A 14681-nucleotide genomic window follows, 5' to 3' on the forward strand; every position below is an offset into this window, starting at 1 on the left:
CTACACTAGCCAAAAATCATAGATCTAAAAGTGATAATTCATAATATCAACAAGAAGATACACAAGAGCAATTTGTTATAACTATAATGACAAGGAAAAACTGAATTTGCCCCTGCACTCATACTGACCCCATGACTAATACTGGCCCCTGGACTCATTCCGGTCAAAGTGGAATTGTACTGTAGATGCAGTGCACCATGACAGGTGTGAATTTACAGCTATGTTTGACTCCTGCTTAATTGCTATCTGGGCAGACATTGGACTGGAATTTTGTACCTTAATAAGGAGGGCCGTAATACTGTATAGTAATCTCTTTCAGAACTAAACATTATAAGCCCCCATCCACTAGTGCGAAGCATCACGAGTGAACCTCGCAAGTGATAAAGCTCTAGCTCACCCGGCAGCTATCGGGCGGCAGGATCGCATACGATAGACGGCAAGCAGTCCTTTTGCACACGATGTATCATATGCAATCTCAGTCATGGCTGTGGGAACTGACAAATCCTTATGCCAGCCATGATGATCTACTGGCCGCGCATTGGATTCGATTTGGAGGTAAAACACATGTAACAACTTTCATGCGTTTTCACAGACCGGTTTGTCAAAATTGTGAAAAACAGGCCCATATCGCATTGGTGGGTGGGCTTCTATAAACTCAGCTCTAGAATAAAAAGATGCTTTGTACGCGTAGTGGACTCTTAAACAGAGTTGGTGCTTATCTAGAAATAAGCAATGCATAAACTAAATCTGCTGCTTGAATTGCTGTTTGTTTTAATTAAAGTGTTATCACTCCTAGTTACCCAATGCGCATGCATCCTGATGAATACTGGACACATGGATGAACAGAGACACTACTTCTCACAAGTGTACGTTCTGTACCACAACTAGCAGTCTGTATTTGAAGAAGAAAATAATTACCCCCAAAGCTTGCCACTGGTTGAATAGTTCTGTTAATGGTGTTAGCTATTTTACTGTCCTTCAATGTATACCATCTGGGCCCCCTTGATTGATTCACTGTCAGTTATGAGCTCTGTTGGACCATCTCCTCTGTAAACTTGTATCAACCTCCTTTTATGATTTTGGGATAAGTTGGTCTCCATCTTTATTCAAAACATACTGCTTGATGCAGTGGCGTAGCACCAATTTTTGCGCCCCCCCCCCCTCCCCCTGCCGAAAAATATTGGCGCACCCCCCTCCCCCTAAATTAAACCCTGCATCCCACTGCCCTGTCTTATAGTACCTGTCCCAGCCGTCACACTGTGGCCGCCGGCCAGGAGCTGCAGATCTACTAGCAGACCAGCGCTTCTCCTGGCTCCCTATGACAAAATGTCCATCACAAAATGGCCCCCCCTGCAGCAGACAGTTTTTAAGGATGCTAGAGGAGGCCGCCGCCACTGTCTCCTCTAGCATCTTAAAAAACTGTCTGCTCTAAGGGGGCCATTTTGTGATGGACATTTTGTCATAAGGAGCCAGGAGGAGCGCCGGACTAGTAGATCTGCGGCTCCAGGCCAGCGGCCACAGAGTGACGGCCGGGACAGGTACCCTGCAGGTAGTGGCAGCGTAACAATAGCTCCGCAGACCTCGGCGCCCACACTTACTTGGCTCCTTCCCGCCACCGCAGGGTCTGCGGCGCTATTGTTACGCCACTGGCTTGATGGTTCCTGGATCCTAGGTTCTCACCCACATATTTATTAGTCTGTCACCACTTTTATATTTATGACTGGGCTGTTACCAATTGCTGGAAGGGATGTTCCTTGCAAGGAATCAAAATGTGATTACTTCTAGTGGAACTTGAAACTGACACCTCCCAGTTTACATCAGGTAGATTTACAGTATGGCCTTTATTCAGATCTGATCGCAGTACAAATTTGTTTATCTGTAACAGCACTACTGAGGACATGATATGTAACTAGCTCTAAAAACGTGAAAGAAAATGATTGCTTGGCATTCAAATTCAGTGTATGAGCCAGTGGCTTAACAATGGTGCCGCAGACCTTGCTGCAGCTTGGAGGAGCCAGCTCCAGCGGGGTCTGTGGTGGGCGTCGGCACACAGATATTAAGCTGAGCTTAGTGACAGCCAGGAGCTGCCTGGCCATGGCAACGGTGCTTGTCACGATGCTTCGCTGCCACTGGCCTGGCTCCCATTGCTGACAATCACTGCACACAGAGCCTATTGGCTGCTGTGTACAGGATGGGTGGGCGGGCTGGGACAGGAGGGGAAGTAGCTGCCGCAGCAGCCTTACCAGTGCTGGTCTCTGCCTCCCTCTGTCCCTATGGGCTCTCCATAATGTGCGTGATGTCGTCACGTCTCATGCTGGAGTGGAACCAGGGACACAGCTCAGAGGCAGCAGATGCACGGTGCAGTATGACACCCACACCCCTTGGCATGCTGGAGACTGCAATGAACATAGTGGTATGTGGTGGGATGGGGCCAGGTGGGACACAAGGAGGCATGTGGTGGAAAGGGACATGGGGAGAGACAGAGAGGTAATGTGTACAGGGTATTACAGTGTGTAGTGTATAGTGTAAGTGGTACTAAGATGTGCAGCATATATTGGCCCTTATTCTGATTGGTGCGGCCGGATCCGATTATGCGGCCAGGATCGTGCGTGCGAAACCCCGCCTTCCATACGGATCGCCAACTCCGTCCGTACGCGGTAAGAAGCTGGCCGAACGGACCGCACGTGTATTTTTCACGGAATATGCCTCCTCCATCTCAGGGAACCTCCCCCATCATTCGATGGTCGCAGACCATCGAATGCAGGACCGAGTGCTCCACCAGCTCCCGCAACCTCAGACCACACGGACATTTTTCCGTGCAAAAGCAGGGATCTGGGCGGGCAGCTGACATCCGGCGATGTCATATGTCCGCCCCCTACACGTGCGTCACGGCCGCATTACCATACGTACGCCCAGCGTTTGCATGGGAACGCCCATGAAACGCGGGGCGTATGCATATGGTAATGAGCCCAAATAGCCCTTCACGCCCCTCTCCACCCCCTGTTCGGAGTGTTCACATTTCATGCGGAATTTGGCCGTACGCCCCGCTCGCACATGCGCAGAGACGCCTCTGCACATGCGCAGACACAAAACATCGGCAGGACGAACGCACGCGGATATTACCGCACCGATCAGAATAAGGGCCTTTGTGAGGGGCATTACGGTGTGACATACTGTATAGTGTAAGGGGCATTTATGGTGTGTGGCGTATATTGTAATGGGCATTACGGTGTGCAGTATATAGTATAAGGGACATTACAGTGTGTGGCTTATAGTGTAAGGGGCATTACGGTGTGGCATATAGTGTAGGGGGCATTATGGTGTGCAGTGAATAGTATTATTTTTTTTCTAATTGCAGTACAAATTTATTCTCAAAATGAGCAAATCCATGTGCACTGCAGTTGGGGCAGGTGTAAAATGTATAGAGAGAGAGAGAGATTTGTGTGAGTTATTTTGTTTCTGTGCATGGTAAATACTGGCTGCATTATTTTTACACCGCAATTTAGATTTCAGTTTCAACACACGAGGGCCAAATGTAATAGGGTGAGAGTTTCAGAAAGTGAGAGATTTTGGGAGAGTTTTCCCTTGTTTTTTAAAGCGGCAATCATTTACACTGCAAAACTAGGTTGATTTTGCCATGTAATTGAGTGCTGCTTTAAGAAAAATGGGAAAACTCTCCCAAAATCTCTCACTTTCTGAAACTCTCACCCTATTACATTTGGCCCCCCATGTTACATCTGCCCCACCTGCAGTGCACACGGTTTTGCCCATTTTGAGAACAAATTTGTACTGTGATCAGATCTGAATAAGGGCCATAGTGTAAGGGACATTACAGTGTGTGGCGTATAATGTAAGGGCCATTACGGTTTGACATATAATATAAGTGACATTACGGTGTGTGACATATAGTGTAAGTGACATTACGGTGTGGCATATAGTATAAGGAACATTACAGTGTATGGCATATAGTGTAAGGGGCATTACAGTGTGCAGTGTATAGTGTAAGCAGCATTATGGGGGGCGCCTAAAATTATTTTGGCTTGGGGGAGCAAAATGTATAGTTACAGTACGTCAATGGCATGAGCTAGTACACAAACTTTGGCCGTTATTCTCACTGACTCGCAAGGCTGCAAATTTCACAGCCTTGCTAGTCCATCAGATGCCGCCCTCCGCCCGTAGTGCCGGCCGTGCCCCCCCCGCACAGCTGTGAATGGATGATTTACATAATCATCCATTTGCAGGCAGGGAGAACTCATACGATGGTCGCCGACCATCAAATGATTTCTCCCGTGCACGCAGTTCAGAGTGACCTATATAGTCACTCTAAACTGCGGGAGCCCTGTGCAAGGACAGGGCAGGCAGCTGGCATCTGATGATGTCAGCTTCCCACCCCCCCACACCCGCGTCACTGCCTCATTAGCCTGGGAATGCCCATGGAACGCTGGGCATTCCCATATGCTAATGGGGCTGCCCCGCGCCCCCCACCCATCTCCGCCCCCCCTCGGCGTGTGGGGTGTGTGCACCCGGCGAACCGAAAGTTTGCCGTGGGTGCACGCACCCTGTGTCTGCACATGTGCAGAAACGCACCTGTGCATGCGCGGACACTAAACATCAAATGCACGGAGGACCGAATTAATTAAAATTCATGTTTTGAAACCTTGTTTTATGCACAAATAAAATCCCCCCTGTCGGAGCACAATACCACACCCACAATTACAGCTAAAAAAGTCTTATATAATAACATCCATGATTACTAAACTACCATGTGCATATTTTCCCCTCAGAAACCCTGACTGAATGAAAACATAGTCTTTATTAAATATTGTCATTTTCTTACAAAACCAGTAGAAACTGCGGGTTTAACTTCAAAGCAAAGCAAAGAGTAGAGATACAGAGGATGATTGCAACTTTAAATCACACAGTGATTTGATTTGATCGACCAAATGGTAGCACAGTGCACTACACCAAGCTTTTAAATGTAGTAGAAATAGCCCGAGCTTTCAACACTTCTTATAAATGGATTTCACTTTTTGGAAAGAGAAAATATTAAGCTTATAATATGACCATATTGATCACCCAGAAGTGGGACCTTTTATAAAGAGATATATTTCTTTCTCATGCTCCTTATTTACCATTATTTCCAATCCTTTGAGAGAACTGACACAGGTTCGTTACTCAGATTAGCTGAGCTTGTGTTTGAAGGCAGCCACATTGTGTAATGTTGCCAGCTCAGAGCACACGTGAGATAAATTGTTTCTCTCAGTTCCTTGTCATATCTACTCTATCTGTTTACAGCTTCCATTGACCTCTTAAGGGGGTATACACTCAGGTGTATGTTCCGATTTCTAAGCGATCTGAATAGATTGCGTAGAAATTGAGCACGGATCGCACTCCGCGTGTATTCCCCTGAGTGACGGCAATGCACTTGCATCCCCATCGCTAGATTTTGACTACATGTAGTCAAGATCGACTAAAAATTGCCAGTGTTCTAAGCAGAGAACACTGGTTAGCACAGAGATGTACATAAATTAGCTGATTAGCGAGCCACCTAATGTCACCCGCCAGCCCCCTGCTGCCATGCAAATATCCTCGCCGCATTGCACATGGATGTTTTGCATAAATATCCATTTGCAGGGGAGCGTATGGGGTAAAATCATTTAATGGTCGACAACCATCTAATGATTTTTCCCCCTGTTCGCAAATATAAGTCAGTCTTGACTGACCTATATTTGTGGCATCTGCCTTCAAGAACAGAGCGGACGGCTGACATCCTGTGATGTCAGCCTCCCACCCCTGGCAGGCAGCTACCCGCCTGCATTTGCATGGGGATGCCCAGTGTTTCCTGGGTGTACACACTATTCCCATGTGACAGCAGCCTGCCTGCCCCTGCCATGTGAACGCCTCGGCGGCTGCGCAAGTCCCCGAAGGCATCCACACCGATCAAACCAGAATCAGGCCCTATTGAGCTTGGTTTATTATACACAATACTTACTAAAGAAAAATACTTAAAGGTAAACTACGGGATAGTGACTGAATACATGCCAAATACCAGAGCAACCTAGGCACCTGCCAAGGGCCCAGAAGGTCCCAAGAGGCAGGAGATAAAGATATACTGGCCTTCTAAAACATTCCCAGAGAGCAATGTGTGACTACCCTGTGACGTCATGACATCACGTGGACCTGTGCCCACCCTTTGATGTTCTTTGTTAGAAAAAAAAATGAACACACAAAATAGTCCCATCCACTGTACGTGATCCGTCACTTTACTTTAAATGTGACACAGGTATTAAGCCTTATTCCAAAAGAGCCCGATTCAGATTTGTATGCAATGATGATGTTCACGCAGCAGAGCATTTATCAGTAGATCTCGCACATGCCATGGTTTCTAGCGATGCCACCTGCAATCAGCAGCAAAAATATCATTGTATGGATTGCTTGAGTGGGGTCCAAACTGGTATCTTGCCTAGGGCTTCAAGAGGTCTAAATTCACCTCTGTCAATACTACAGTATATATAACAAAGCAACACTAATCCCATTTATCATTACTAAATGTGATAACAGCATTTTTTCCCCATTATAAATGCTGTTTTTCAATACATACAGTATTAATCATGGACATCTACAGTGGGGACAAAAAGTATTTGGACAGCCACCGATTGTGCAAGTTGACCCACTTAAAAAGATGACAGAGGTCTGTAATAGGGATAGCCATCAACTATCGATGTTCCCAAAACATTGTTGGTTGGGACCTAGTGCTCGATGTTTTTTTGATTATCAATAGTGGATGGTCGAATAGTTTTATGCCATCGATGGATGGCTTCCAATGGTAAAAGTTGTGGGCACGTGCACAGCGTCATTGCGTCCAGCGCTGTGGGCGGCCCGCCCCGCCGGAAGGAGCGCGCATGCGCAAAAGAAACTTAAACTGGATTGATGGCTAAAGTTTCTTCTGCGCATGCGCGCGAATCCCGGTCGAGCAGGCTGCCCGCAGCGACCCTTCCCGTTGCTCTGCGCATGCATGGCTAAGCGATGGCAGGAACCATCGATGGTGTGAGATAGAATGATTTATAGAATGATTTATAGCCATCGATAGTTCCTGCTCTAGAAGCCATGGATGGCAACCATCAATGGGGGATGTGCCGATGGCCATCCCTAGTCTGTAATTTCCATTTATCTTTCAATATTTGCGGCTAAATCACTGAAAAGTCACAAATATTAAGGTGGAAATTTAATAGGATGAAAGATTCATAAAGTGAGAGATTTGGTAAGAAATCTCCAGTTTTTTTAAAGCGGCAATCATTTACACTGCAAAGTCAAACTGGTTTTGCAGTGTAAATGATTGGTAAAAGAACTGGAGATTTCTTACCAAATCTCTCACTTTCTGAACCTCTCATCCTAAATTTCACCCTAAGTATCACCCCAATGTATGTAGGAGGGACCGCAGCAGGAATTTCCAATCCTTCCTGCACCGCCGCCTTCCCCAGAGGTTTCTATGGGAGATGCGAAGCTGCCCAATGTTGATACATCCAGCAGTAGCACATTGCATTCCCGGGCTACCGCCATTCGGAGCCTTGTCTCTGAGTGTCAGGGATGATACATCCCGCAGTTGGTAATATTCCGCCGCGATCATTGATAAATGGGCCCCTTAGTTACTAGTGGGGGACTTAGGGTTAGGCTGAAGGGGGGGTGGGTTAGGCTGCGGTTGGAAGGCAATATTTCAGGGTTGCCTAAGAGAAATGAGGGGGTGTCAGCTGACTGTGCGTGTGTATGTGTGTTGCCTTCTCTTCGCTACCGGGTCACGTGTCTCGCAGAACGGCCGTTTCCTCTCTAGTAATGATAACACACACGCACGTGATTCCGTATGCGCTCTCTGCTGGGGTCCGGCTTTGGCTGCGCTCCGGGCGGGTGCTATTACGGTCATTGTCGCCCGAATCATAGCTGCCAGTGCACCTGCATAGCTTCTGCCAGTAGTACAGGACAGGAAAACACTACTTTTACTGTAATTCTAGAGGTCAGCTTTAAAGGGTCGAGGTTGACATTGCAGCAGCTATTAATTGCCCACAAATATTGTAGGGTTGCCTACCTGGCCCTCTCCTTTAGGGAGAAAATACTCTGTTCCTGGACTTCCCTGGTAAAATATGATTGCCATCACCTGTGGAGAGCTAGGTTATTGATAAGAAAGGTGTTTCACCACAGGTGCTGGCAATCATACATTACCAGGGAAGTCCAGGAACAGAGCATTTTCTCCCTATTGGTGCGTACACACGGGGGCGACTATAGCAAATATCGCTGGAAATATGGTCGCTGAGCGACTATATTGACAGTGATTGGAGTGTGCACCAGCGATAAATCGCCGGGTGCGGGCTCCCATTTTCAGCCCCTAAATGGTCACTGGTCGGAGGAGCATGCTCCCGACTTCCACTGCCTCGGGTATGGGTAAAAACCGGACCAGGACAAGACCCCCGGACCGGACATCAAAATCTGCAGTCTGGGGCTTGTAGTGTCCTGTCCGGGGTTCTGCCTGTGACACCTGTCACCAGGGAGTGGAGGAGGAGAATAAAGCCTCCCTGTATGGTACGGGCATGTAGCAAAAACCGGACAGTCCGGACCACAAGGGGAGGCTGTAATCTCCCCTCCCCCATGTTCCTGATGATAGCTATCACAGGGACCCCCCCGGACAAGACACCCCCCCCGGACCGGACACTACAAGCCTCGGACTGCAGATTTTAATGTCCGGTCTGGGGTTTAGTCCGGGTCCGGTTTTTACATAGTCCCCACTGCCTCTTCTCCCGGCAGTGTGAAAGGGACACTGAGCAATATATTGCCAGCGATCATATTGCCCCGTGTGTACGCACCTTAAAGGAGAAGGTCAGGTAGGCAACCCTCCAATATTTGTGGGCAATTAATAGCTGCTGCAATGTCAAGCAACTCGACCCTTTTAAGCTGACCTCTAGAATTACAGTAAGTAGTGGTTTCCTGTCCTGTACTACTGGCAGTAGCTATGCAGGTGCACTGGCAGCTATGATTCGGGCGACAATGACCGTAATAGCACCCGCCCGGAGCGCAGCCAAAGCCGGACCCCGGCAGAGAGCGCATACGGAATCACGTGCGTGTGTGTTATCATTACTAGAGGAAACGGCCGTTCTGCGAGACACGTGACCCGGTAGCGCGAGGAGGTACACAGACATACACGCGCGCAGTCAGCTGACACCCCCCTCGTCTCTCGTGCCTATCTCGCGGGCGCCAAATCTGCTGCCGGTACAGACCCCCCGGCTTTGTTGCACGCCCAGTTCCCGGAACCCGGCTGTGTACTAACTGGCATCAGGGGCACTGAGGTCGCCATGTCAGGGGAGGGAGAGGAGATGGTGACGGGAGCCCAGGTAACTTGTAAGGGGACGGGGAAAGTGACGTCACGTGAAGGGGGAGGTGTCCGAGGTACCTGACGAGATGGTTCCGGCGTCCTGCCCCATGCCTCTCTCAGTCACTATTTCTGCTGCCCGGGCATTGCTGCTGCTGCGCACACCCGTCACTGTGTTATATGTCACACTTGTGCACTGCAGCCTTAGTTAACTTCACATTATCTATCCCCAGCATTATTGCACAACTTTGATTCCAAGTTCCATCATTCATATTTTTTTGTTTGTTTTGCAAACCAATTCCTGTATGGGCCTGTTCCAAATAGTTCTGTATGGAAAGCTTCTATATTTTCTTTGTGTAACCTGTGTTTTATGATTGCAAAATAAATGGAGTATGTGAAAGTGCACAAAATATAAAGTGCAGCTTCTAGGAGACTGGCCACATGGAGCTGATTGTGGTATTGATGATGAATAATCACTTTCTTGCATGACTCTTGGAACAGTGAAATCAAAATATATAAATATATAAATGTATGATAACATGATAGATATATTATTAACATAAATCTGAAATGTAGAACTCAATAGAAAATGCCAGCAGCAGTCAGTGGACTATGCTACATTATGTGTGTCCCAGTCCTTTGGCTAAATGGAATTGAAACTTTTTATTCCATTTTTTTCCACTGGCTGCTACATGATGTGCTACAAGTCATGTTCTGCTTTTCACAGTATAAGGCTCAACTTTACTAACTTTGCATCTACAAAAAAAATTCATTAAAATGTATTCATTAAACAGCAACCAAATACACATCATTAATACTACATTATTACATCGCCATGAGGAGGGTGTAGTTTAATTAAAGCCTGTCGTTACATTCAGGATAACTTGGTAAATATTTAAATTTAGAAAGTTTTATACTTCATTATGTTAACAAATGTATACGTAACAAGTGGGCAATTGTAGTACAACCCAAACCACGTTTGAATGCTGTGCACTAGTATCCTAGGAGTTGTATTGCACATACCAAATATATCTTATTTGTATAGGTCTTAAATATTAGCATTTTTCCATTGAAACCTATGCTGTGTACATATTGCAATATATTGTTTGTTATATCAACAAGCAATATTAAGACTACATTGGCAAATGTGTATACACCCGCTATGTCTGTGAATGTCGTTATTAACAGACAAATCACGTCAGCCCTGCAGCAAAGCTTATACCGATATATTGATACATTTGACTGTGTATCTTGATGACTATGCCAACTAAGTGGGCCAGCCATATTGGGCAGTGGATTAATAAGTGGAAAGATTTGTATCCAAGGATACATAAAGGGTTAGTCCTCACACCAGCGCTTGTCACCAGAGAGAAAAAAAGCCATACATCCCTTAATAACTGTTGGCGTCTCCTCTTCTCCATTATTAGTAAGTGTGTATGCACAAAATAGTTTTTGTTCTTGCATCTTGCCATTTATTACATCAGTTGGTGGAATGGCCAAATATATAGAGTGGCAATCAGATATATGTATATATTTATTTTATAGGTATCGTACATTGGGAAGGACTGCACAGAAATTCCATCGTTTCTTGCACAAAAATATGGGCAACTAGCAGACAGACTGGATCTGAGTTTTAACTTGTTGCGGTAAGTAATCAATTTTTTGTTTTATTAGAAATGCTCATTGCATAGATGTTGTGTGGTTAACATAGCGGAATTTGTATTTAAAGGTACATACTGTAGTGCATAGTCTACTTGAGACCAATTTAAAATAATTTCTTACATTAATAACTTAGCATTTTTTTTGAAGATCTATTTTGTAAATCCGTATCAATAAAATAGTGCGTTCTGATACGAGTTGTAAATATTTAGACACTAGGTGATTCATCGCGCCCTACGGGCGCTCTTCACACCGTCGTAAGGGGCTGCGCCCCCTTAATTTGTGAACGTTTGTATATGAGAAATATGGTTAGAATTGTATGAAAGATGCCTGTATTGCAACTTAGGTGTCTGCGAATCGCGGGAGGGGGGGTCGCGGAGGGTGCCGCGAATTGCAGGAGGGGGGGTCGCGGGGGGTGCCGCGAATTGCAGGAGGGGGGGTTGTGGGGGGGTGGATGCTGCGAATCGCGGGAGGGGAGGGATTGCAGAGAATCGCGGGAGGGGGGTCGCGGGGTGGGTTGCCGCAAATCGCGGGAGGGGGGTTACGGGGGCGGGGGTTGCGGCGAATCATGGTAGGGGGGGTCGCGGGGGGTGTGCCATGAATCACGGGAGGGGGGGTCACGGGGTGGGGTGCCGAGAATCGCGGGGGTGTGTGTGTGTGCCGTGAATCGCGGGAGTGGGGGTTGCGGGGGGGTGGGGGGGGTGTGACGTGAATCGCCAAAAGAAAAAATTAACACAGAAAGGTCAACACATGTAAATGTTGACATAAGTGTGGCACTTCATTGGTGTCCATGTCGACACATGAGAATGAATATGAAAACATTCAAAAAATGAAAAAAAAAAACTTCAAAAACTCATGTCAACCTTTTTCATTGTCGACCATAGCCATGTCAGTGTTTTCCAAGTGCAATTTAATTCTGGAGCTGCCGCGAATCGCGGGGGGGGTGCCGCGAATCGCGGGAGGGCGGGGTTCACAGGGGTTCCGGTGGGGGGTTGCCGCAAATTGCGGGAGGTGGGGGGTCACGGGGGTGCCGCGAATCGCGGGAGGGGGGGTTGCGGGGGGGTGTGACGCAAATCGCCACAAGAAAAAATCAACACAGAAAGGTCAACACATGTAAATGTTGACATAAGTGTGCCACTTCATTGGTGTCCATGTTGACACATGACAATGAATATGAAAACATTCAAAAAATGAAATAAATCTTCAAAAACTCATGTCAACCTTTTTCATTGTCGACCATAGCCGTGCCAGTGTTTTGCATGTGCCCTTTAATCCTGGGGCTGCCGCGAATCGCGGGGGGTGCCGCGATTTGCGGGAGGGGGGGGGTTGCGGGGGGTGGGTGCTGTGAATCGCGGGAGAGCGGGGTTCATGGGGGTTCCGGTGGGGGGTTGCCGCGAATTGCGGGAGGGGTGGCGGTCGCGGGGGGGTGCCGGGAATCGCCGGAGGGGGGGTTGCGGGGGGTGTGACGCGAATCGCCACAAGAAAAAAATCAACACAGAAAGGTCAACACATGTAAATGTTGACAAAAGTGTGCCACTTCATTGGTGTCCATGTCGACACATGACAATGAATATGAAAAAATTTAAAAAATTAAAAATAAATCTTCAAAAACTCATGTCAACCTTTTTCATTGTCGACCATAGCCATGGCAGTGTTTTTGCATGTGCCATTTAATCCTGGGGCTGCTGCGAATTGCGGGGGGGGGGGGAGGGGTGTGTGCCGCGAATCGCGGGAGGGGGGTCGCAGGGGGGGTGCCGCCAATCGTGCAAGGGGGGGTCGCGGGGGGGTTCTTTTTGCCGCGAATCGCGGGAGGGAGGTCGCGGGGGGGGGTGTTTTTTCTGCGAATCGGGGGGGGGTGTGTCACGGGGGAGGGTTTGCCGCGATTCGCGGGAGGGGGGGGGAGGTTTTGCCGCAAATCGCGGGAGGGGGCGCTCACCTGGTGGCTGTGGAATAGCAGTGCTGGGCAACATGGGAAGGCAGTGGGTGTCTGGCACTGTCTGTGGGCTCACTGGGTTCTCTGTCACATACCTCCCAACATGACCCTCTCCAGGAGGGACACAATGCTCTGTTTCTAGACTTCCCCTTAATGTATGATTGCCATCACCTGTTTTAAACAGGTTAATTTCTCAGAAAGGTGTTCAGCACAGATGAAGGCAATCACACATTAAGAGGAAAGTCCAGGAACAGAGCGTTATAGACACAGACACCCACTTTGAGTGACAGATGTAGCCAAATATATAGGAGATGTTTCTTGGAAGGCCTCTGTTGTAGTCTGCATGTATTTCTAAATATTGCAATAACACATTAGTCTATAATAAATACATTAGTATTGGCCTGAGCAACATAAATATGGGTACTTGTTTCCTAGCACGGCGCCCAAAATTTTCAATCATATGGTATCTTATGCATTGTATCGCATTGCATGCCCTATAGCCACATGCGATGCAATGCGATTTTGGCCCCCCTATACGATTTTTAATTGTATAAGCACCCTAATGGGGGCTTACAATGTTAAATGCACCCCCACGCCACCCCCAATAAGAACGCCACGCTTCATGTTGGCGTTGACACTGGGGGTGCTTTTAACATTGTAAGCACCCATTACGGTGCTTATACAATTAATAATGTTATAGGGGGCCATTTAACATTGAAAACACCCATTAGGGTGCTTATACAATTTAAAATCGTATACCATTGTATATGGCATACAATGCAATGGTATACTATTTTAAATTGTATAACATCGCATACCATTGTAAGGCTTATGGCAGGGGTCTTCAACCCATGGCCCGCGGGCCACGAGTGGCCCGCGGAGCTGATCTCAGTGGCCCCCTGCCCGCCATGCACAGGATTTTTTTTTTAAGTAAAAGAAAATGCTGCCGAGGGAGGCAGCGTAATGGAGTCCCCCCGGGTGCCGCCTACCCGATTTTCATTGGCTGCAGGCAGGGCAGAGGAGTGGATCCAGCATGGCTGAGGGAGGAGGAGGCACGTCTGGTGGGAGCTGGGACCCGGCGAAGCTGCGGGAGGAGGCAACGCAGCTGGCGGGAGCAGGGGACCTGGTGCAGGAACTGCAGGAGGAGGAGGCACAGCTGGCGGAGGGGACCCGGCGAAACTGCAGGAGGAGGCATGGATGTTGGAATCAGGTGACCCGGCAAAGCTGCAGGTTGAGGAGGTACAGCTGGCGGGAGCAGGGGACCTGGCAAAGCTGCAGGCATTACTGGGGGCATTGTGTGTGGGGCATTACTGGGGGCATTGTGTGTGAGGGGCACTGCTGGGGCATTGTGTGTGAGGGGTACTGCTGGGGCATTGTTTGAGGGGCACTTCTGGGGCATTGTGTGGGGGCACTGCTGGGGCATTTGGTGAGGGGCACTGCTGGGGCATCATATGTACTGGAGTACTGCTGGCATTATGGTCTGTGGCATAATGGGCATTAGTGTGGGGCATAATGTGCAATGGGCATAATTTTGTGTGGATTAATGTGTAATGGGCATCACGTGTGCGGCATAATGTTTAATGGGCATTACGGTGTATGACATAAGTCATATGTATGACATATGTGTGTATGACAACAAGTATTACGGTGTGTGGCATAATGTCTAATGGACACTATGGTGTGATGCACAATGTGTAATGGGCATTACGGATAAACAGTGTAACAGTGTATATT

At 47.8% G+C, this 14681-nt stretch overlaps 1 protein-coding gene across 1 annotated transcript in view; it reads left to right on the top strand.

Moving 5' to 3' along the window:
• LRMDA (leucine rich melanocyte differentiation associated) overlaps positions 1-14681 on the top strand; it is a 945168-nt gene that overhangs the window by 44521 nt on the left and 885966 nt on the right. The window contains exon 2 of the mRNA XM_083146229.1: positions 10901-11001. Coding sequence (XP_083002355.1) covers positions 10901-11001 — 101 coding nt within the window. The remainder of the gene's footprint in view (positions 1-10900; positions 11002-14681) is intronic.

The sequence above is a fragment of the Crinia signifera genome, chromosome 6, assembly GCF_055691185.1.
Source record: "Crinia signifera chromosome 6, ASM5569118v1, whole genome shotgun sequence".
In the NCBI taxonomy this organism is placed as follows: Eukaryota; Metazoa; Chordata; class Amphibia; order Anura; family Myobatrachidae; genus Crinia; species Crinia signifera.